The 24,754-nt window shown below is 36.6% G+C and overlaps 1 protein-coding gene across 2 annotated transcripts; it reads left to right on the plus strand.

Annotated features, from left to right (window-relative positions):
- Positions 1–384: 384 nt before the first annotated feature.
- si:dkey-28n18.9 (sorting nexin-5) lies at positions 385–22,074 on the plus strand. Of its 2 annotated transcripts, none has more exons than XM_041225222.1 (14): positions 385–585; positions 2,571–2,681; positions 3,563–3,670; positions 4,290–4,359; positions 5,356–5,483; positions 6,627–6,710; positions 8,187–8,261; positions 8,354–8,384; positions 8,792–8,846; positions 9,649–9,688; positions 13,874–13,960; positions 14,694–14,783; positions 16,105–16,170; positions 17,219–22,074. In XM_041225222.1, exons 1-14 carry the CDS (start codon positions 580–582, stop codon positions 17,354–17,356), a joined length of 1,089 nt encoding a protein of 362 aa, XP_041081156.1. In that variant the 5' UTR covers positions 385–579; the 3' UTR covers positions 17,357–22,074. The 2 variants fall into 2 exon arrangements, with proteins under 2 accessions (XP_041081156.1, XP_041081155.1); XM_041225221.1 differs by having other exon boundaries at positions 386–585; positions 8,759–8,846.
- Positions 22,075–24,754: the final 2,680 nt, after the last annotated feature.

Raw genomic sequence — 24,754 nt, forward strand, 5'->3', positions numbered from 1 at the left:
GCCTTAAATCACAAGTGTGAATAGGGTCTATTTTGTTAAAAGGTGAAATTCAACTTGAAAGCACAAAGGTCTAGAGAGGGGAAATTTGCCTACTTGTGACATCCAAAAATGAAATCTTTACTATGGAAGTTGTTTCACCATCTCTTAATGCTACACAACATACTGAAGATGTTTAAAAATGGTGCTATTTGTAATAATAGGCAATTTCCTGTTTGATAGACAAGCTAATTGAACAAAGCAGGTGATGTTAATTCAGTGACGATTAGAATCCCTGTTAAAGGTGCTCTATATAGCCTGTGTTTAGTTACAGTGTAACACATTGTTTTCACATTCCAGGCCTGTCTGATTTCATTAAGCTGGCACTTTGAACTGTCACAGGGAACTTTTATGTACTTTGACCAAGCTCATTCCAGAACCATCCCTGATAACACTAAACAGAACAGAGTTGTGCTCTGTGCAACCATCTGTAGCAACCTGTACTTAATACTTTAGATAATCAAAAGAAAGATATTCTGTATCACTCTGAAGATTGCGTCTTGATTACACTGAAGATTGAAACAAGAAAGCCAACCAGGAAATATGATGGTTAGAAACCTTTTTTTCAACAGCGATTACAATACTGGATTAATCACCTGATATCTAAGGGAGAAAAAAATGGGTGTGCTTCAAATTAAAATACACGTTTATAAAACTACACAAGTGGAATAAATGTTAATATGGTGTTAAACATAATTTATAAAGCACAAGTTAGCACATCTTTAAAGTGCATTATCTGGAAAAGCTTTGTATGCAAATTGTTTGTTTACTGTAGTCCATGGAAGTGTGGCAAATAAGGATTACAAAGGATTTTGACTATAATTTAAACTGTGTGTCTGTGTGTGTGTGTCTTTGAGCTAATATATATTATTGTTTTGGCAGTGGGCATAATTGTAAATTAGAGCAAGCTGCCCACACTTGTTACTATGGGGCATGTAAGCCTCACAGTTTGTTAATTCAAGGCTGCTGAGTAGAAAGACGCAGGAAGGTGTGTGCCCTGCTGCTGAGCTGTCACAAGAGAGGTACTGGGTATACTCCTGTGTATTTTGTTAAACTCTGTGTTTTGTTTTTGTGTTGGGTCAGTCTTTAAAAGGGGCACTGTATGTAAAGAAATAGAGAGATTCTGGAAAAAAAAAAGCTGATGTCTTATAATACAATACCTGTGGAACTTTACTTTCGAAAGTGTTACTTAACCTTGTGTCGCTTCAGTCTGCTGTCACCAATGCAGGAATCTGTGAGGCAGAAACACGGTCTTTAGGAAACTATGTCTGTGGGCCTATTTAACACTGGCAGCAAAGGCACACTTTCTGAAAGGAATACAGCAGTTTATTTTTGTTTTGTACCATAAAATAAAAAAAAGTCTTTCCCTACACATGTTAAACTTAGTTCACTTTCACGCAAGAAATTTGGGGCAATCTGAATTTCTACATCTTGAGTTTTGTCCGTCTTATTGAAATGACTAAGGGTGATGTCAATGTGATACTTCCGAACCTTTTGTAATATGATCCAATCTTCCAGTGGCACATACAAGTGATTGTGAATTCATTATAAGTGCCAGCACCAGTGATTACAGTAATGCTATTTCTGTCATGCTTTATATTAAATAGGAATGATTAAAAAAAAAAGCAATTTGGAAGCAATTCATGTGGTAATTACCAGTTACTTTCTCTTTCATAATTCATACCAAATGATTGATATGCTTAGTGGCTAATTGTTGGGTTTAGGTAGAATTTGAGCTGGCAGGATATAGGAAGTCAAATATTAAATTGCAGCATTACTTGATACTGTACTGATACCTCTTGAACAGTCTGCATGGATACTACCCTCTTTAGTGGCAATAGAACAGCATCAAATGTATTAATCACGTACTATGCAACTGTGAAAGAAACACTTGTATTGGCAAGCATGTCATTGAAAATGGTACTACTCTATGTTTTAAAAAAAATCAAAAAAAACTTTAAAGCCTTGCTTTCATATAGTATTGCACTTCCTGGGTCATTTCACCTGGAGGGTGAAATAATCTCCATCCCTTCACTAGCTTCTTTCCTGTCAATAACCAATCAGCAGCTCCCCCTGTTGACTGACATGCTTTCAGCCAGTAACATGCTTTGACCCAGACAGTAAAGAAAGTAATCAGTAACAGATTTCCTGGAAGGCAGGCAAACTGAAGACTTGATGTAGTAACAGGCATTGTATTTAAAAAATGAAAATACATGTTTGCTAAACACGTTTCTTGAAAAACTGCACTCTTGAAACCTATGCAGCTGATAGAAGTGCAAAATTTGATTTATGGATGAATTTAGTTTGCTTCAGTTATTATAAACAAGTCATAAGTGGGGCAAACTTTTATATTCATGTTGCTATTAGTTCCTACTGCAATAAAAAAAGGCCAAGTTTGTCCCAGTTGTGTCCCCATTTATTAGATACCTGGAGATATGGCGGGTGTGTATGGTACATGTTTTTGCAGAAGGTATGGCACGGAAATCTATTTCAATCTTGTGTGAAACCTGGTGTTTGCAACCCTTTGTTTATAGGACTCAGGGATTGAAGCCAATTCAAATCACGACTCCTCTGGCTATGATGTCCGTGTAACTGATGCTGCAAAGAATGGGGACACATTTGTGTATGTGATCAAATCCCAACAGGTAAGGCTTTGGACATAATGAGAGGCTTGCCAAAGTTCTAGAGGTAATTCCTCCATTTCTTTATATTGCTTTTTCCCATTTCACATACTATTTTATGGTGTTAGATATCTCTCTGATTGGTTCTGTTACTCCAGGATTCATTTATAATGTTTATAGTTTTCTCTAAATCTGCCTTTACCGGGCTTGGAGCTTGCATTGAGCTGTTCCAAAGAATCCTAACCACAGGGTCTGAACAACCTTCCTTATTCCCTTCAAATCATGTGACAATGTGAACTTTCAACTTCCAGCCCCTACACCTGTTGAAAGGCCAAACTGTCGCATAATTTGAATGCATTTAGGGTTATCCAGAGAAACTGAAAGCCAGAAAAAAGCAGATTTAGAGAAAAAAAAAATTATAATAACACCATACAATAATACATATTCCATGTATGAGGAATATATTAATGCATTTTAGTTGTTGTTTAGTTTTTTAGGACTAATATTATTTTCCTTTTATGAAAAAATATAATTTACTAACAGAATAGTATTTTATTCTGTTGGTCAAACAGCCGCTCAGTCATGTTCCAGCATTGGTGTAAAACATGTGTGCTATTCAAGCAGTAGACAGTATGTATGGTCAAGATATTTCTATCTGTGGGCTTACTCGCCTTCAGTGGGGTTAACATCAGCTTGTATCTTACATGCATCCTTCATTTTTATAATATTGTATATAGTTAAATAAGACTAGCGTAATTAAAAAGCATAGCTCGCACCATTTCAATCTGATACAACTGTATCTGATGCAAAGAGATGTCAGATGGCTGCACTGTCAATATCAAGATCTACTATGTATTATACAGGGATTTTCAGTAGACTATGTGTAATAATGAGTTCTTTTCCAGATATCAAGTGATACAGAGTATCGGGTTGAGCGAGAGTTTGAAGACTTTGAGTGGCTACACCATTGTCTCTTGACCCAAGAAGGGGTGACTGGTCTTCATGGGATTATTGTTAGTATACTTATATGTTTTTTTTTTTTCTTTTCCATCTTATTTTACATGACAAGTGGCATTCCTGATGATCCAGCAGAAGGCAATAAAATCATACTGTAATGCATGTAATGTTATATAGAACGACCATTGGCTAAGAAGATGTAGTTGAGAGTGGACTGGTTTACAGCTCAGTTGTGCTAACTAAAGATATATACACTACCTGGCCACTTTATTAGGACCTGTACCTAATATCAGGTCATGCCACTGTTTGCCCTGAAGGTGTTGGAAGGGAAGTCATTGTTTTCACACAATTGGTAAGGTGGGCAGAGGATGATCAATGGGTTGTTCAAACATACTCAATTAAGTTAGAGAATTGTTGAGTTGATCTGATCCGCAACAATGCTTAATAAACTACAACATCCATTCAGGCTTCCAGAGTATTCAAGGGACCCAGGGTGTACCAGAGGAAGATGCCAAACACAAGAGTCAATCACGTACATAGGTCAGAATACAATGAGTATAGTGTATTGTATAGCAAATGGATGGAGAATTTTACAACAAATTTATTTTAAATGGCTATTTTTCCTAAATTGTTACCAGTGTATTTTATATGATTGTGTTTACTTGTTTTTTTTAGTTTCCACCACTACCAGTCAAGCCAGGGACATATATGTCTAACTCGGAGGCAAAGACCAAAAAGAAAATTGGTATGTAAAATGGTCACCTAATGGTCACATTGAGGTTTGCCCACCACCCATGTAAAAATGGTTACAGACACAGAACAGACTGTATAGGTCAGGAGAGGTCTGTCGGTGTACAATACACCCAGTGTGAACCAACTGGGGAGATATGGGAGAACCAGTGTATGGAAAACTAGACACCAAACTTCAAATACCAAAACAGAGCTGTATCCAGGGACCAAACAGCACATGTTTTTACTTAAAGCGTGCCAGCGAGTGATCTGTGTCATAGCCTGCCACTCAATAGCTGTTACCCCAGGCCTCCCCCACTTCTATCGTCATGGCAGTGGCAGGATTGTAACTCCCCAGAAATTATACAAAATGATGTGCCATTTGGTCCCTTGACAGATTTAGGTATCTAGAGTCGAAGTCCCAAATGCACCATGTAATGGAGTACATGTTTTCCATTAACGCATCACGGTCCGCTTTAACTGTTTTGAACAGCACTTTGAATAAAAAACATCTCATTGTGTGTAGGCCAAAACAAATTACATTGTACGTCTTCAAGAGAAATCGTGTGAATACATGTGTTTCATTAATTGGTTGCTGAACAAAATCTCTGTAAAATGAGAACTCATGTGTGAACCTGGGACCTTACTGTAAATTGGCCAGCAAAAGAAGAAATGTCACAAGACAAATAGATTTTTTTTTTAAATCTACAAGCCATGAAAAGAAACTGATCAAATTCCATCTACAGGATACGAAAATCAATTATTTTGCTTTAATAATCAAAATGGTGACAAGTCCATGTTTCAGTGGTCATAATTCATACAGTGTGTTTTGGGTATCGTATAATTCATTTTGAGAGAAAAAAATAAAAAAATAAAAAAAGGAACTGAATAGGTTGTAGACTAAGCTATAAATCTGTCTTGGGTTTACTCATATTGAAACTCTTACCTATTGCAAACTACAATGTAACCAAGTGACCAAAACAAAACTAGGAAAGCCGTTTTCATGTCACAGAGTCGCTGATTATGGTCGACGACTGGCAGATGTACTGCCGAGCTCTGGAGGAATACCTGCATCTTGTTACTGCACACCCTGTCCTCATCAAAAACCCTGCAGTGCACAGCTTCCTAAAACACAGAAAGGTACGGAAAAAACTAAAGGCAACCCATAATTACTTTTATAAATTGTTGTGTAACCCCAAATCTTTAAACCTATACCATAATCCTGCCAAAAGCCTGTAGTTAAAATATTGTACTGCAAGAAAACTGATTCTGATTTTAAATGAGGTACATGTTTTCTTTAATTATTTTTAAAAGGGATACACCAAACAAATATGTTTGAAAACCTCTGGTGAAAGATACAGTTGCTTCCTGCTATGTAGTATGTATTTCTGAATTAACATAAATTGCAAGTGTTTTGGTATTTTTTATCCTGCATCAATATATCAGAGTGGAAATAAATCCAAACAGCTAGTGGCAGGGTTTTTCTCCAGATATCGCATCAGCTGTTTGATTTGTTTATTTAGTTTTGATATACAGGATATTCTTTTTAACAAACAAATGCACTCTAGCAGTTTACATTCAATGTGTTAAATTACTGTGTATTTACATAGTTACTAAATACATGTCTGCATACACAATTACAATGTTATTATCCATAGGTACAATGTACTTAATGTGTACATTTTTTGCATGCTATAACCCTAACTCTAGCCCCAACCCCACTAACCCCACTAAACCTAATTCTAAACCCACCCCAACTAACCCTGTCTCTAAACCTAACCTTAACCCCAACTCTAAACCTAACCTCACTAACACTATCTCTAACCCTAACCCCACTAACCCTATCTCTAAACCTAACATTAACCCGAAATGTAAACCTAACCCTAACTCTAACCCCACTAAACCTATCTCTAACCCTAACCCCACTAACACTATATCTAACCCTATCTCTAAACCTAACCCTAACTCTAAACCTAACCTCAATAACACTATCTCTAGCCCTAACCCCACTATCAACCTAACCCTAACCCTATCTCTAACCTTTTTCTGATACAAGTGTGTACTTGCATATAGTGTGCAAAAGATTTCCATATTAAGTACGTTGTAACAATGCATAATAACATTGTAATTATGTGTAAATACATACAGTATGTATTTACTTTATTTACTGTGTATTTACAATAGGAGTTACAGAGACACAATATAAAGCATTACCAAATGCACTTAATACTAATGGTTGAAATCACAACAGAACCTGTTTGTTTTGGTTACTTTTTTTTATAGCCATTGACTAAAACTAAAGTGAAGAAAGGAATATTCAACAAGCTCACCCAGGCCATGGATGAACTGAGGAAAGAGCATCACAAGGTACAGCAGACAGCTACTGGAGTGGGAGTTGGGAGGGTCACATGCCCTGCTTCACAAGGCTGGCCCAAGTGCCCTTACAGTATCTTCCAGAGTAAGCAAGGGTTTCTAAATGCAACAGTGTTGTTCTGTAATGACGTGACAGGTATCTGATTGAATGTTTGGTAATTAAGTGTCTCTAATTACTGTCTATTTATATATTAGTTGCTTGGTAAATATATATGTACTTGCACATAATTACAATGTTATTATGCATAGTCACCCTTTTCTGATACAATCATATATATCATGCAAAAAGATTTACATATTAAGTGCATTGTAACTATGCATAATAACATTGTAATTGTGTAAGTGTACATGTATTTAAGTAACTACGGTAGTATGTAAATGTACAGCAAAATGTTTTACAGTTGTCACTTGCCCTTATCAAAGTCTATCACAGTAAAAGCACAGCAAAGTGTAATAAAGCACAGCGAAAGCATGGTAAAGCGTAGGTAAGCAATGTAACGACACAGAGTGTTGTAGTAAAGCATATTTAAAAATCATGGCAAACCATGGTAACCTATATGGCAAATGCATTTGTGAATGGGATGATGTCACTAGAAAACTAAAATAATACAAACCGGCACAAGGGCCAAACATACCGTTTAAACAAAACAGAATATATATTTAAAAATACAGCAGTTTCACACACACAATACACAACTTCACAGAAACTCCCCTAAACACCAGCGATATTTCTTATATACACCCTGTTATATATTTAAACCCCATAGCACACAAACCCTCATGTATTGAACATGTATTCAATTGACTGGTCCTGCCACATTTCCATGTGTGTTTGCACGGATGATTTGAACTCCATCCCTGCCACATTCCCACGTGTGTTTGCAGGGATGATTTGAACTCCCTCCCTGCCACCCAATACTCCCCACACAACACGCACCTATGCTTTGGCTGGTCTTTCATCCTGCTATGCTGCCACACACCTACACTGATAATAACATACAATCCATTTAAATAATAACACTAATAATACAAATTAAACACAGGGGTGGGATGCGCCCTGTCATGGCAGAGTATAATCATGGGCAAAGCATGGGGAAATTACAAAGTTACTGCACAAGCATACCATGGTAAACCTATATAGAGGTACCATTGCTCTTGGAAGATGGATTTACTCATTAGACCTTTTGCTTACTATGCTAATTATTTAAAGTGGGAACTTGCTGCATCCTGATTTTTACATCAGTGTGCCGCCTGGCTACATGGATGTCTAAAGGCATACCAATGGTGATTCTGGTATGTACAGAGTACACTTCTAATATAAAAAGGTGGCGACTGCAATATCTTGCTTAGAAACTTTATTTTTATAAACCTAATCTCGGCAACCTGTTTGCTGTACTTGAATCACTTTAGTGGCTCAGATAGGAAATTAGTTTGGAGTGATAATACTTTGTTCATTTGGAAATGTTTCAGGATATTGACGAGTTCTTTCAGAATGGGAGAGACAATAACGTTACACTAACAGCTTTTACTAAGGCTGCAGCAGAGGTAAGCAATTCCTTTCACGTTCCATTTGTTTACATGCTTTTACATTTAAGAATATTTTCTAAATACTTCCATTTTCATTTTGTGTTCCACAGAAATTCCTTGATATTGTGTTAACTGAACAAAGTAAGTGTATTATATGATTAGATTTTGAAGTGGGGTTGAGGTACGGTGTTCTCTGTGCAATTTGTAGGGCTATATGTGGGAAATTTTCCCAGAATAAAAAGAAAAAAATGACAACTTAACAAAAATAGAAATATTTTTTAAGTTTATGCTGGTAGTGAACCAGTATTTTAATTATATTGAGCTGTTTGAATTGAAACAAAGTAATTGTGAAGCGCATGCTTTCAGATGGACGGAAGTGTCATTCTGGTTGCACCTGTTAACACAGACAAGAGGCATTTCAGAATATTGATAAATATTTTTAGAAAATGCCAAGTGGTTTTACAGAACCAAACGTTATCAAAGACACTTCCCTGTTGCTCTGTGCTCCTCTACAGAGATAGCAATAGCGTGCGGTCACTTCTCCACAGCGCTCCACCTGGGGATCGGACAGGACGATGACCCCGCAGACTATGCTTTTGCAAAGTAAGATTACTCCACTTTTCTGTGTTGATCTGAGAACTGCTTTTACTTATGGCTCATGGGTAAATGCTAAATGCAGAAGCCAGAAATGTATTTGTGATCAAAATCATACAAGCATAATTGTTTAGTAAATACTATTTATATATATATATATATATATATATATATATATATATATATATATATATATATATATATATATATATTTGTAACAAATGTTGGGCACGAACCCGTCTTGTCCTAACACAACTTTCTGTATATTTTGTTATTTTTATTCTTCAAACTTTAACACATGTTGAAACTTCCCATGCCCTATGGAAAATAAGCAATTGCCAAAACAATCCTCATTCATCCAATATACATTCTGTACACCAGTATGCCATTAGCAGGTTTGCAGTACCCACTGGGAATCCCCATCAGGTAAAGTATTGATTTAGCATCTTTTGATTTGGACACTCCTTACTTAACTTTCTCTATAATAGTTTTCACTTCGGAGAAAACAATCACAGCCAACCGTCCAATATAATTTGGGCTGACAGAGTGGCACGTTGTTGACTTGTGCAGAGCCAAATTCTCCAGGAACATCCCTATTCCAGCAGCCGACTGGAATATCTCTTTACAACAGATGCTCTTCTACGTGCGGTTGTTCAAAGTGACAGACGTGGGGTTGTCTTCTGTTTCAATAATCGAAGGTTCAGGTGAAATAAGTCATTTTGCAAAGTGGATGCAGGAGTTTAATTTAGCATGCTTGTGCTGCTAAGAAAACATCTTCCCATTCACCATTTTTATTTTTCGTTTCTTGCAGGATGTGCCTCAAGCTGTCTGAAGTGATAAATACAGTAAAGGTAAAAAAATAAAAATCAGCTGCATTAAGCAATAAATAGCCAAACATTGTCATGTCAAAACAGTTTTGCCTAGTCTTAGCTTGATATATTATCTGTTCTGCTGTGCAGCTTTCTGTAAACTGCAGTATAAGACAGTTACATTGTCATAGTGAATATTCCCAGTGTACTATGACTTGACAATGCAGGCCTGAACAAAGTCTTTGTTTTGCTTGTACCAGGTATGTTGAAGACTAAGTGGATGAAAAATTAATTCATGGTAAAATCATACAACATGATTGCCTAATAATGAATGATCAATTGCTTTTATAGTACCTGAGATGCAATAATGTCAGGGTGCTGCAGTCATAACATAACACAGGTGGATAACACCATGAAACCAATTCCTTTATTGGACTTTTAGATGGGGACTTTCTATTTTTAGGTCGTACTTTTTTAAAGAGCATTCTACATTTAATAAATTGCAGGGGGATATTCTTTTTTTTATTCCTAAAGAGATGCATATCCCCAGCAACAAGTTAGTCATTGCGTCTCTAAGCTCAGCTAAAAGAAAGCAACCAGACGAATCCTGGGGCTTAGAATGAGCTATGAAGATAGGTTAAGGGAGCTGAATCAATTAAGCCTTGGACAAAGACAAACTTGGGTGGACTTGAGTGAAGTCTTTAAAATCATTGAAGGAGTTCATAAAGTTATACTTTGCCAATACTTTTAGCTTAGCACGGAAACCAGGACCAAAGGATACATTTAGAAATAAAGTGGAGACTGATTTAAGTATATTATATACCTCTTTACATAACAAGAGGTAATGTTTTAGAGTGGGGTTACCTAGCCAAGGTGTTGGTAATGAATCACTGAGAGCCTTTAAAACCCAACTTGAAGTTTTTAGATCAACTAGCTACTGGGAACCCAACAATAGATCAACTAGCTACTGGGAACCAGACAATCTTTGGTAGGCCAAATGTATGTATGTATCTTTGTAAAACCATTGTCTAGATTGTGTTTATTGCTGCTCTGTTAAGTGCATGAATAAATATTCTTTGACTATTAGATTCTAGGTCTTGGAAAATCTACTTATGCATATATCGTGGGCAATGATTGATTGAGCTAATAAGGGCTACATTTTTTATCCAAAGATAAATAATCATATTCATGAGAAAATAATTGTCACTGACCCATTTACTAGCTTGAAAAGCATGTTATTTATCTGATCTTGTAAATACTGGAGGGACTGTGGACTAATTACAAATCACATATTAGTGAGTTATGATAATGATGCCTCATTAGCATGTCTGAATGAGGTTCATTACAAACTTTAATTGGATTTCAAACCTAACTGAACTCAAACAGTATGAAGGAAAGTTTATAACAAGATTGGAATGTTGCTTATTGTCAAATACAGAACCTGGACTTTAACCCAAATGTACACTAGGGAGTTATAGACGCCATATAATGTAATTTTACAGTAATGTGCTGTACTCTAATTTTATATACCATATTCCTTCTAATTTAAGACAGATTTTTTGCTTCTTAAAAATAGCCTGTGTCTTAAATTCGAGTACACTATAGTGATGCGTTATTTAAATCGCAAACAAAAGGCGTGACTACCTCCTGAATACACAAACAGCAACTTGACTGACTACCGAGAAAAGACGAACTAAAATGTTACTGCCCAATCTCGAATCATCCATGACCTGCAGGCAGCCATTTTCAAAGAAGTATCATTAGCTTACTGAGGAATTCAAATAAGCTTTTACAATTTCAGCGTTTCTAACAAACAGTACCAACTTGGACAGATCAAAAATGCAGATCAGACCCCTGTATTTTTTGACATACCAAACCATACCACAGTTCACAAATTGGGAGAAAAACAGGGGCTCCTTATGTTCTGTTGTGTAAGTTGGTATTGTGCATACCGTTCTTAATGTTGTGTTTCCAATGTGATCAATGCTGTTATGGTTGATGAGTTAGATGTTGTCTGATGTCGTGTCGTGCTTGTTGTTGCCAGGATGCATGATGCCGTAAGTGAGTGAGGGGAGTGTGTACGACAGAGACCATGTTAAGTGCTATTGTACGCAGCACAACACACAAGCTCCGTGGTTAATCTACAACAACACTATTTCTTGTCAGTTTTGTACGATACAATAGCGTAATTGATTGCTAAGGACATTTTAATACTTATTGAGAGCAAAATCTGATATCTGGAGGCGCCGTGTGTGTCAGTCTGTCCTTGTATGACATTTGTATTATTCAAATGGAATTTGGACATTATCACAAGTTATTGAGAGTATTAGAATGTGGTTGTACATTGAGGCATTTACCAATCTGCCTGTATGTAGAATTTACATTTTTACATGTACAAATGGTGGAAGTACATTGTGACGGTTTTCTCTAATTACAAAATCATGTCACTTGTTTTCATGTCTTGACTGAGCCTGTTTCTGTTTTTTATTTCAAACAAATGTGGCACATTGTGTTAATTGCTCACCACTGAGCCTATGCATTCATTCTTGCAGTCGCCTAGTTTTATCATTGTCTTCTTGCTATTTTCATTGATAGCAAGTCCATCATTTTAAAATCTCCTTGATTTTGTAACAAAGAAAAACTGGTTATGCAGCATGTATGAGCTTAGGGGTGCTGTCAGAGCTTCTCCACATGGATTGAAAATGAGCTTTTACATTCCTGTCCACTTCATTAACTACATTGTGCAGAGGCATGTTTTTAAATAATAATGATCAAGTGCTGCTCGGGTGGCAAAGCCTTTATCTAGAGAATTCTGTAGTCATTCTTTCAGAGGATAAACCAGGAAATGATTACACCCAGCTCTTAAGTGATTTAGTTTCCTTATTTCAAAATGGCATGTGACTGGATGATCTTTCAACATAATACACATTAGAAATCTTTGACAAGGAATCAGCCAGTGATTTTTTTAGTCACTGTTACAGTGTTGTCAAAATTCCTGTACATCTTATCTTGTTTACAAAGAAATGAGGACTTTATTCCAAGGTTAAAAAAACAACATTTGTTATGTTTAATATCTGTTTCTGCGCACAGGTTTTGTTTCTGTTGATACATCATGTGTAGATTGTCTCTTCTAGTAAGTATAGTATAGTAACAAACCCCAAGAGAAACTCCTGCTTACATTGTATTCATTAAAATATTGTGTATGGCAGATGAAAAAAGTTGAAAGGTCAGGCATCACATGACATATTGGATTGAGGAAAATATGGTTGGCCACTTAGCCGTTCAGCCAACAGTACAGTTAGCTGAAAGGTAGAGACATCTATAGGGACCAAGTACAAATCCCACCTGATACCAAATTAGCATGTCAGAATGAGATTCATTGGAATATCAAACCTAACTAAACTTGAACAGTATTTAGGAAAATGTGCAACAGGATTTTAATTTTGCTAATTTGCAACTGCAGAATCTCGACTTTAACCCCAATGCACAATATGAACTTACAGACTTCCCCATAGCTTCCCCAAGATAGTTCTGCTTCGAAACCGCAAGGAAGAGGCAACAAGAAAAAAAAAAAAAAGACTACACTAAAGCAATTAAAATGGCTTTTGAATCTATTTACTCTAAGGCTAATTTTTTATTTATGGAGTTTTTGCTGACTAGAAGACATCTTTATTGGCTTGCTGTCTTCCAAACAGAAATGGTTTGGATGGAATCCGAATGACTTGTTTTAGAAGTACCTTTGGCACGTGCTCAAAGAAAGACTGCTGTCTCATCTGCTGTAATAAACTTGTGAGGGAATATTCTAATAGAGATTGTGAAGATGTTTGTTGTGAGACAATCAAATAAATGGTCCTTAAAGAAATAAAAATACGCTTGGAGAAGCACCGGGGTCCAGAAAGAGAAATTACATTTAAACCTGCAAAGAACTGTGGTAACCACAGAAGCCTGGGAAGTCATACTGAACCATTCTTCCATTACTACTCAATTACTACTGGAAAGCTGTACTTGATATGGTATAGAGATAATGACACTGAAATAATGTTACAGACCCTAAACACATACATATAGAATACTGCATTAAACAGTACCCAAGGTGTTATGGATAAGGCACTTATTTCCATCCCTTTAATGTAGTAATGTTTGAAGCAGGGGTTTTAGGGAATGATAAAGAAATACATTTTGGGTTAAACAAATGTTCTAACTTTTTTAATTATTCTCTCTTCTTAGAAAAACTTTGAAAATGTTGCAGAAAATGGCATAAACACACTAGGGTTTAATCTGGAATTGCAGTCCCGCTTTCAGGATGCTGAAAAGGTATGCATTACTGTTCTGAAATAAATAAAACACTACAGGAAAAGATGTTTTGGGTATGCTTTGTGAGTGTAAGTTATAGCCTTCAGCTTTTGAATTGTAACTCATTATGGTGACAAATAGGCTAGTTTGTTCAAGTTTTTACCTTTTTAACCAATATTTTAAGGGCCACTTTTGTATGATACACATTATTTTAAACGTATTGTAGTGATGGCACACAGTAGTGTGCAAATGTGTTCAAACACCCCATTGCTTCTATAATTTCAATTTATTGTGCTTATGAAATCAAATCACTATAACTGAAAATTTTGAAAAAATTGTCCAGATAGGTAAATTAGCGAATGTCGAATTGAATTGATGACTTTAATAGGTCACACGTGCAATTAATTTAAAATAGTAAGAGAAAATGAACACATAGCCACCATTGGTAAAATGCTTGAGACTTTTAAGAAGTTGTTTAAGATGCCTAAATAAAGTATAAAGTTGTCTAACTTTTTAACATGAGTGCCCATTGTTTCTATATCCCTGATTACTGAACGGAAATTGAAATTCTCACACCCAGTGTTTTTTGTGTAGGCAGTATACAGGATGTAAATGACACCTTTTGAGGTGTTCAGATACATTTGCACACTCCAAGCCCTTTTAACGTGAATTTGTGTTGATTACCACCTCTTTAACGTTTTCCATTTCCCTATGCTTTTTCAATTGTAATAATCCCAATTTCAATACCAAACAGGAAATGTTGTTCAGAAGAACCTGTAAACTGGTTGACGTAGAAACGGCAAATAGAAACCTGGGCCAGGCAAAGCCCCACAAGAAAGCAGCTGTGAGTGTCTGTCTATCCTTCCTACTGCAGTATACTGAAATGATTAACATTCAACTTGTTTCATAAAGTGTTTAATGTGTAGCCATGCACTTCATTACTTAATGTGTCTGTTAATGGTTTTAAAGATGTCCCTTAGCATTTACTCTATGCTTGCCATTACAGACTAGTTGCAGTGCAGAGCTTAGGGTTATTGTTATGTTACTGTTACCTGATTGAATTATGTTTGTTTAAATTGCACAGGGATTCTCAAACTGGAAACCTTGTGGGTCCACAGAGGTTACAGTGGGTGTTGACACATGATGAATGTTCATATCTGTACATTATGTTCATACAGTATAATATTCTGCGACAGTATTCTGCAGTTGGAGGATATTTCATTAATAGTCTTCCAGTAGATGGCAACATATCCCTCCAGAATAAGAAGCAGAGCAGTTTTATATATCGCAGGTTAAAACTATATTCCAAGAAAGATTTCAAGAGAAACATTTTTGTCATCATTTAAAAAGCTCTCGGTATGGCAGCTATGATGCTAAATTAGGTTTTGATGATGGATTTTATCGTGTTAGCCAGAGAATGCTCTTTTTTATTGTTAAACTACAGAGATACTACTCAGGGTTTTCTGTCTTTCAGGAAAAGCAATATTAACTTGGAAAGTGTAGGGCTCCCAAGTGGCGCATCCAGTAAAGGTGCTTCGCGTGGAGTGCAGTGACGTTGCCGGTTCGAGTTCAGGCTATTCCTTTGCAGACCGAGGACAGGAGCTCCCAGGGGGCAGTGCTCAATTGGCCGAGTGCCAACCAGGGGGAGGGAGGGCTAGGTCTGCCAGGGTGTTCTCGGCTCATTTTCACTATGCTTTGTTACACTTTGCTATACTTTTACTAGGTATTTTTATTAGGTGTTTTGGGCTTATGCGGTTATTTTCACTTGTGCGTTTTTTGAAAGAAGCACATGTTAAAGCAAACATATCATTACATTATATATATATATATATATATATATATATATATATATATATATATATATATATATATATATATATATATATATATATAACACACAACTTGTTTCTTTTTTTGTCACCCCTTATGACTTGCATAAAGTTGCATGTATTGTAATGATTACAATTAACTATTTGCTATGTCCAGTAAATTAAGAGTTGTTTGTTATTCTACAGAAATGTTAAAACTTGTTTGACACATCTAATAATTGAATTACCAGACGTATCTGCAATGTTTCATAATACAGTTATTAAAGTATACCATATTTTGATCAAGCTTTTAGATTAAAAAAATAAATAAATAAATAATGCTTTTTCTTTTCTTAGATGGAAGACATTAAAAAGGCAGCTGACAGAGAATTTGATGAGATTTCTGGAATGGCCAAAATGGAGGTAGGTGTTCATTAACAAGAAGGTACAACTTCTACTTCCACTCCTGGTCTTTGTTCCAACCCTGTTGTAAATTGTTTCATTGGACCAATTAAAACTCCAGCCAGACCCTGAAGTAGTTAATTACACCAATTTACCTGTTGGAGTGGAGTGGAGTGGAGTGGAGTGGAGTGGCCCTCCAGGGTCATGATTGGACACCCCTGTTCTAAAATATAGTGTACTGAAATAACAACATGTGACAGCAAGGTAGCAACAATTATGATATGCTAAAACCGATCAAATCCATCCCGATATCTGCCTTAACATGTCTCAAGAAATTATAATTGTTTTTTAGAAGTTTGCTAAATTTTAATACGTACTTAAAATTTGGCTTTTATGGCTGCTGTGTAATTTATTTCCTCATTAATGCTATGTTTCTTTAACATAATTCTAGCTAACAAAATAGATGAATACATTTTCTTTGCCATGCACGTCCATTCGTTATATAGGTCTCAAATGTGCACTTTTGAAAGAAACGCACCTTATAACATATTTTCATTTTAAAATCTGATATCTGGTACTACTCTAGGTTAATGAATTTTCTATTTGCAAGCTAAGCTTTTACACTGTCTTGCACTTTCTGTGGCAGCTGGGTGGTGAAATTATCCCCATCCCTTCACTGGCTTCATTCCTGTCAATAGCCAATCTTCTGATAGCCCTGTTGACTGACATGCTTTCAGCCAGTAAAACGCCTGGACCCAGAAGGCACTGCTGGATGAAATGAGCAAACAAGTAAAGCAGTAACATCCCTGGAAGGCAAGGCAAGCAAACTGATAACTTAGTGTAGTACCAGATGTCTGTTTTAAAATGAAAATACATGTTTGCGATTTTATGTTTAGCTACAATTACTTAATTTATTTGCAGTTTATGAATAGCTCCACTAGTGGCTACGTGTTGTAAGGTCAAGGAATATGGTCAGAAAAGTAGCCTCAGATCTGTAATTAGTCCAGGTAATTTAATGAAGAGCTAGCTTTACTCTAATGGTTGTACTTCTCTGTCTTGTAATTACTAGATTCAACGCTATCACAGAGAGCGGGTGCGTGCCTTCCAGAAAGCCTTGATTGAGCTGAGTGACAGCCAGCTGCAGACAGCAAGGGAGTGCTGTGTTGTGCTCAACCAGCAGCTGACTGAATTTAAACAGCTTTTTTAAGAATAACTACATCCAGAGCTGCACTGTATGGAATTAATAAAGGTTTCTGCAGTATTTCTATAGGCTGTGAGAACTGAAAGTGATCCTTTGCACATTTTAAGTAGTATGCAATGTGACTTATATTAAAGAGGATTGGTGTGTTACCCTTCTGTTTTGTAGTATGAGATCTAAGCTACATAGTAAGCATTTCACTTATTTTCGATGGTTTTTTTAAAAATTTTATTAACAGTAACTGCCCACTGTAAAACATTTAATAACACTACTTTCTCTACTTACTGTGTATTTACAAAGTAGTTACTTGGTAAACACATGTGCACTTACACGTGGTTACAGTGTTATTAAGTATAGTTACGATATATTTAATGTGGCATTTTTTTGATGATATAATCCTAACCCTAACCCTAACCCTACACCAAAGTATTTTCTGATACAACTGTGTCCTTACATATATAGAATCCTGAATATATAGAAAAAGATCCTGGTCCCTGTAGTTGAAACAGGTAATTAAATGTTCTATGCACTATAACCTGTAGCGTGTATGCTAGCTTGCAAGACATATGATTCTCTCAATGGTCGAGGTGATGGTCGAGGTGATGACCTATATGTTGAAACTCCCTGAGGCTGGGTTACTGAACACACACTTGTGTTTATACTCAAGGGCAAGCTTTTATTAAGCAGAGGGAGAATATAATGGATCACCTCCTGATGAGTTAGCAACACTGACATCAGCAGAAGACACACACTGTATTTGCCTCTCAGCTAGAGCTTGCTGGTTTGTCTGCATCCAGCCCTTGCCTCTCCATTCACTTCAATGGGCTGACATGCGAAGCCATACAAACCATATGGTCACGATGTCTGAGCCCAGGACATACGTTTTTGAAATCTTGAAACCATGTTATTCTGCTTTAAACTGAATTAGCTGATTTACTTTTCCAAGAATTATTCGGAGTCATCGATAATATCAGAAAACAGCTTACTACTGGAATGAGGTGCCAACACAGTGTTAATAACAACCATAGACTTTAACCTGTGTAGCCTGAGACGAACAACTTGCATGGGCTAATGAAAGGTTTAGCTGTCTAGATGGTTTGGTACAGCGATGTTCTTTTCCTAATTCTAAAAAAGCTATGTCATTATCTGTGCTATCGGTTGCTATTTCTTTTTTCGTTCTCAGATTGATTTTTTGGAGCAGGTACAGGCTGCCATGTGTTATGTAAAACTGTGGTTAGACTGGGTAAATGTAACATTTGGAATGTGCTCAGCGGGGCACCGAATGCATTCCCTCCAACTGTACCAATGTTCCGGCACAATACCTTTTTTTTTCCCCCCTGCACAGCCCCTCCAGGCCACTAGAGGCATGTGGGTGCTAGCGTCACATCCTCACGGTACTACCTACTACACAGATAGTCACTAGACAGCAAAAATATTAGTAGAGACAGTCCATTCAAAGATATTCTGCTATATAATTTGTTTGGTTCATTTCCGAGTAGGAGCAGCAGCAGTACTCAGAACCACGTTCATGGCTTGTTCCATTCAGAAGAATATGTAAGGAAAGAATTGTTAACATTATTACATGCAGTGCTGGAGATTAAAAACTGATGAGATTTTAAGAAGAAAAATATTTTCAGGGTGTTTTTGTGAGGCATTGAAACGTCTAGATTTTTTAGTCTTAACCTATCTCATGCATCCCTTATCCCTAAAGGAATACAGGATTGTAATAATACTCATTTAATTTGCAGGAACTTGCATATTTTAAAGTTAACATTTCAGAAATTCTCTTGAGAGGGGCATGTCCCAGACCCCCGAGGAAGCAGGTCGCTCACTACCACACTGTGCGCCGCTTGCTCTCTTAATGCCACACAAGCATACCTATTTTCATCTCTCAGATGTTGGAGGGTATGTGTATGCTCTAGGAAAATGAAGAGTGTAGCTAACGCCAGTGCTTCATGTTCCATTGGCTCAGACAGTTTACTCTAAATCATAAACATCAAATCATATTGCAGCAGTAGTGATGAAACAATATGCTTCTCTAAAATGGCTAGATATGACTTATATCAATAAATAGATCTGGTCTTGTGAACACAATCCCTGCCAGCCAGTGCAGTACAGGAGGGTCAGCAGAAAAAAAACGAAAAAAAAAGCACAGGCAATATACCTCTGGGTAGACAAAATGACTTTGATAATTGGTCATTATCAAAAGATTAGCAAAACTCAGAGGTAGACAAAGCTCAAGCTGTCTTTTAACGAAACACCTCGGAACATTCCAAAGACAAACACAAGTGAACCATTATCTCCTAAAACTCATCATCATTATAATCAGCAATTTATGTCTGATGGTCAAAAGCCATTGCAGCTTCATGCCAGATCAATCTTTTAGCCTCGAAGTGCTGTTTGTCATCTGCCTGTGAATTCCTCTATCTCATCTCTCAGATTTGTTTGCTGTATTTTTCAGTCCACCTTTTTGATTGCCGTTCTGTGATTAAAAACTCGTTAACACCCCTGCAAGTTAATGTCTCAAAGATTGTGATTCTCATATTAATGATAGTTCCCTTAGGCTATTAAAATAATGAACCCTTAACACAAGTCTAGGAAAGATAGCTCAAAACAGCAAATCAGTAAACTAATTTAATGTCCTATGTAAATATATGCCCATTTTATGTTTAATATTCTAGATTAGACACTGAATCTGTGTGATTATTGCTGTATCCGGGGGCAGTATAGTGCTGAAAGAACATTGAAACCTCATGAAACCTGTTAATTGAGGCCTTGCTTCTTACTGTGCTATCAGAGCACAGATTGAATAGAGCTCACACAGCAACCAAGAAGGGCTTTCAGTAAGGGAACCATGGCTAATTTGCTTACAGTGAATTGGAAAACCTGTAGGGTACACTGCAATAACAAACCTTTGACTTGCCCCTCCTGTAACTGGCCTTTCCCTTAAAAAAAAAAAAAAAAAAAAACCTTCACCCAGTACAGTAAGAGTACCAGTACAAAATGTAGTGTTGCTATCTCAAAGGCTATATGTTCCAGAAACCAAAAATGTCAAATGACAACACAATTAGGTCAACGTCAAGGCCACCCACAATGGTTTATACGTCCTGCAAACGGGACATTTTTTTGAGACACTGTACGCATTTAAATAATCCTCCAAAGAGACAAGTTACAGTGTATGTGATGAAAGAGTGAATAAAAACATCCTCTAAAAATACAAAAACCCAAACTGAAAGATACTGTAAATGTAAATGATTCCAATAAAGATGAATCAGGCTAATCCCTTTTTAATGACTCACACTTAATTCATACCTCAGGCTTCAGATATCAACATAATACTAACGAAATACCCACTAATAGGAAAACTAGCTACATACGATTAAACTTCACCTTCTATAGTACTTACTACTGGTCTCTCAGAATCTTTGACAGTGAGCATCAGTGGCTTTCTCATCATGATCTAATATTTCCATAAGCCTCGCACAGTTTTCCAATATCTTTTTAAACGTTTTCAGTAAGCTTTAATGTTTAACCCTCATCAGAAACTTTAAGAAGTTCCCACATTTCAGGCTTTTAGGGGGGCACCATATCATACTGATTAAAGCATTACTTCTGCCCGTTTTTATAATAGCAACTGCATTCTGGATTACTGTTTAAAAAAAAAAAAAAAAAACAGCAAATATGTCATTAAAAATAACACTTACTAAGAATTACTTAAAAATCAACAACAAATTGCTTAAATATTGTATAAAAACTGGTCCAAAGGGCTTGAGATGCATGAGTGAAATGGAGCATTTTGCCTTACATAGTGCCGCCCGTGTATTCCTTTAATAGTGACAAACGTAAAGTAAAATACAGCCATGGAAACTGTGCAAATACTCATATACAGCTTCATATTTTAAATACTTCATGGCGGGCGATAGTTTCTACAGATACTGTTCATGTTTCTCTTTAAGACAGTTGTCTGGTTTTCTAAGGATTGTCAAATCGTAATAACCCAGCAAACCACCAGTATGTAAAACAGTCCTGTCAGGGTGGAGATCTAAGCTGTTAATACAGTCACAGTGGCCTCTGACAGAAAGGAAATGTCTCATAAATACAAGGCCAATAAAAGAAAAAGACTACTGTGAATTGAGATGGCACCATTTGCATTTACTGTTTCATTTGACAACGGGCACAGCTTTGTCTATCCAGTACTTAAAGCTGCATAAAATATCAAAGTTATTTGGTGCAGTGGTGTTGACTTCATAATAAACACTGTTACGGGTGCACAATCACATGTGAAAGAATCCAAGGGAGGCAATATCTAGAGGCCTTTCCATATTGGAACTACAAAAAACAACATGTACTGCACTTGTCTTAAAGATTGTTAAGCTAATAAAAAATACAATCTCTAAAATTTGTTTGAGCAGTGGGAGGTGGATGCAGTTTATTAATAGCTTTCTGAGGTTTAGATGGTGTGCGCCAGACATTCTCCCAGTAACATGATTACCAGTACTGCCACCCTTGCTTTTAAATGACTTTAAGGCACACAGGAACCCACGACCAAACCTCTTGCTTCTTAACACCCAGCTCGACATATGTTGGCTGCTGCCACCTGGAGGTCAAAGGCTGTTGTTGTGTGGTGAGTTCACTCAATTCCTTCAGATTTTTTGCCACCCTAACCCAGTGCTTTTCAACCTGCGTACTGTACTGGTACGTGACGTTAGTTCTTTCTGATGATCTGATTCCTCAACCACAATACTCCCTCAATCGCACTATCGTAATGTATCAATCTGTGCACCACTGAATCACAGTTGCTGTTACTGATGGGGATCCAAAGCAGGCTGTCTGTGCTGATTGTGCTGAACTCTTGTAATTGGATGATGCCATCACATTTTCAGTTGGACAAGCGGTTGTAATGGGTTAGGTCTCGGTTTTACAACAGCAGTTTAAGATTGCACATAGTTACTGGTACACCTGGTACTTGAGATGAAAAGGTTGAAAAACACAGCTCTAACCTTATACTCTTGGATATCTGGTTGATTGCATGAAAGAATTGGGCTATACATGAAATTATTTAATTTTGTAGTGGTTCTTAGGCTTTCTGCATAAAGCCATACATTATGTGATTAAAATAATTGCTGGTGTGTTGAAATCTAGTAAATAAACCAGACTGTGGGTGTCTAAAACTAAATGGTATTTTCTTATGACTCAGCCATTCAAAGAGACTGCTAGTAGACAGGTGCACAATAACAAACAGATTGGAGCAGATTGGAGAACAGTGTATGCTATTGTCTGGCCATAGCAATAATGACATATTTGCTGGTCGTAAATCCAGGCAGTCACACACTATATGCATGCCAGTGTTGATTGGTTAATAATAGGTTCCATTAGATTGATTTGATACTGGGACAGGGTTTTTTTACTTGTACATATGGTGCGACAATAAGTTGTTCAAATTATATTTTATTATACAATGGCAGGAACAATTCTTGAGTTCTGATTGGTCAGCCTTGCATTAGACCCATGATATTATCCCAGCATAACATCACGGATCTAGTACCGGCAACCTCCTCACTGAAAACCTAGACAGACATATCAATCCGCCACAGCTGTAAATAACACAGAATTAATTACTTAAACAACATAACTGTGGAAACATCGTTTGGCAAAGAGCCTTCAAAAATAAAGGAGCCAGGAGACCAGACAGTACCTCTCAATGAGAGAAAAAAAAAAACTTAATAATAAAAAGACACCTGGAGATCGACTCTGAGGGATTAGACAAAATAGAATCTGACAGAAATGAAGCATCCACGAAACAACAAACCAATTGGGCAGTCAAAGATTTTTATAACTGGGTGAGTGAGAGTAACACAAATATAGACTTGAAAACTGTCATGATAGAACAACTTAATAATTCAGTTCTAAGACAATGTTATGCCTTTGTCAGAAATAGCTCAGGAGAGCCGTAAGAAATAAGCAGTTGGGGGGCTCAGAGCAGGCTTAAACACACACTTAAATTAACCGCCCCTGAGCCATAACATGAACTCTGCATCTGACAGTATGTTAAACTCTGCCAACAATGTGTTCACGGCATACATACAAAACTTGAGAAGTCCTATTGTTATTAACTCACTTTCAACAGAAATAACACTTTCTATTAGAACGCCATAGTTAGTACTTTTAATACAGTTGTAAATGGAAAACAGGAACCATTTTATTTGGTGGAATGTTATTTCCACATTTGCCTAATTTAATATCACTTTTAAAAATATGAAATGAGTCTTATTTGCTATTTTTACAGTCTGAGCTATTGTATAGTAGAATATGCACTTGAAGTTGTGTGTTGTGCTAGGGTAACATCAACAGATCGTGCCCACCCACCCATCCCAGCACAACACACCCCCTGTCGTGTATTATTCCTATAGTAAATCATCCAGCACAGAGGAACTGCTTAATTGATGTTGCAGTAAATAACATGAATAAGGAATTCACATTGCGACACAAACACTAAAGATCATTGAATTTCAAAGATACATTTTATTTAATATCAGTGTTTATGAAAACGGCTAGATTATGATTTACTTGACTAGGAAATACAAGGTAACTCATAATTACTGGATTTTCAACATTGCAACAAACTATTGATTTGGAACAGGGGTGGGAGTTCAGGATGGGTTTGATATGAATCAAATGGGAAAATGCTTGTTTATGCAGATACTGTAATGGTGCCAACATAATTATGTGTGTATCTTAATTTTATTAAAATCCAGAAAAAAAATGTTCTTTTACATTTGATGTACAAATATATTTATATGTTAACGGTGATCTGTTCTGCGACTTACAGTTTTGAAACTGCTGATCTGCATGACTTCTTTAGGAGATTGGCAATTCTGCTTATTCATCTGTATTCCTCATGCGACTTATGTTTTATGAAACACTTGTAAAGTATATATTTAGCCATTTATTAAACGAAACGATGAGGCTGACATTTAGATTAGTATTACTGGAAAACACAGTTTAAAATATAATATTAATAACACAGGAATAAGTAGTGATATTTATATGTTGTAAAAAGTTCGTGTGTGTGCGTGCCTGTGCTTCCTGCTCCCATCGTAATCCCACATATGAAGACTACGTAGTTTGTAATCCCTGATCTAAATTTGCTAAACCTTTCAACCCAGCTGTCTGGCTTCTTGAAGTCAGTGACTACCAGTTTCAAATCTCTGACAGATGCATAGAGACACTGTCAACTCCATTTCTTCCACGCAAGCTTTGTGCGGGAAAATAAAATCCCAACTATCTATAAAGCTGGACTTGAAAGAGATAAGAAGTAAATGTAACAAACTGCTGCAAATCAAAATATTGGCCGGCATAGACTGATAGGCCTTTATAAGTGTAATCTTTTTCTATATATATATATAT

This window comes from Polyodon spathula, chromosome 23 (genome assembly GCF_017654505.1).
Source record: "Polyodon spathula isolate WHYD16114869_AA chromosome 23, ASM1765450v1, whole genome shotgun sequence".
NCBI lineage: Eukaryota > Metazoa > Chordata > Actinopteri > Acipenseriformes > Polyodontidae > Polyodon > Polyodon spathula.

Coding starts and splice junctions, on each gene's coding strand:
- si:dkey-28n18.9 (XM_041225221.1), top strand. Junction 13,961..14,693: donor GCTTTCAGGATGCTGAAAAG/GTATGCATTACT, acceptor AATACCAAACAG/GAAATGTTGTTCAGAAGAAC. Junction 16,171..17,218: donor CTGGAATGGCCAAAATGGAG/GTAGGTGTTCAT, acceptor TGTAATTACTAG/ATTCAACGCTATCACAGAGA.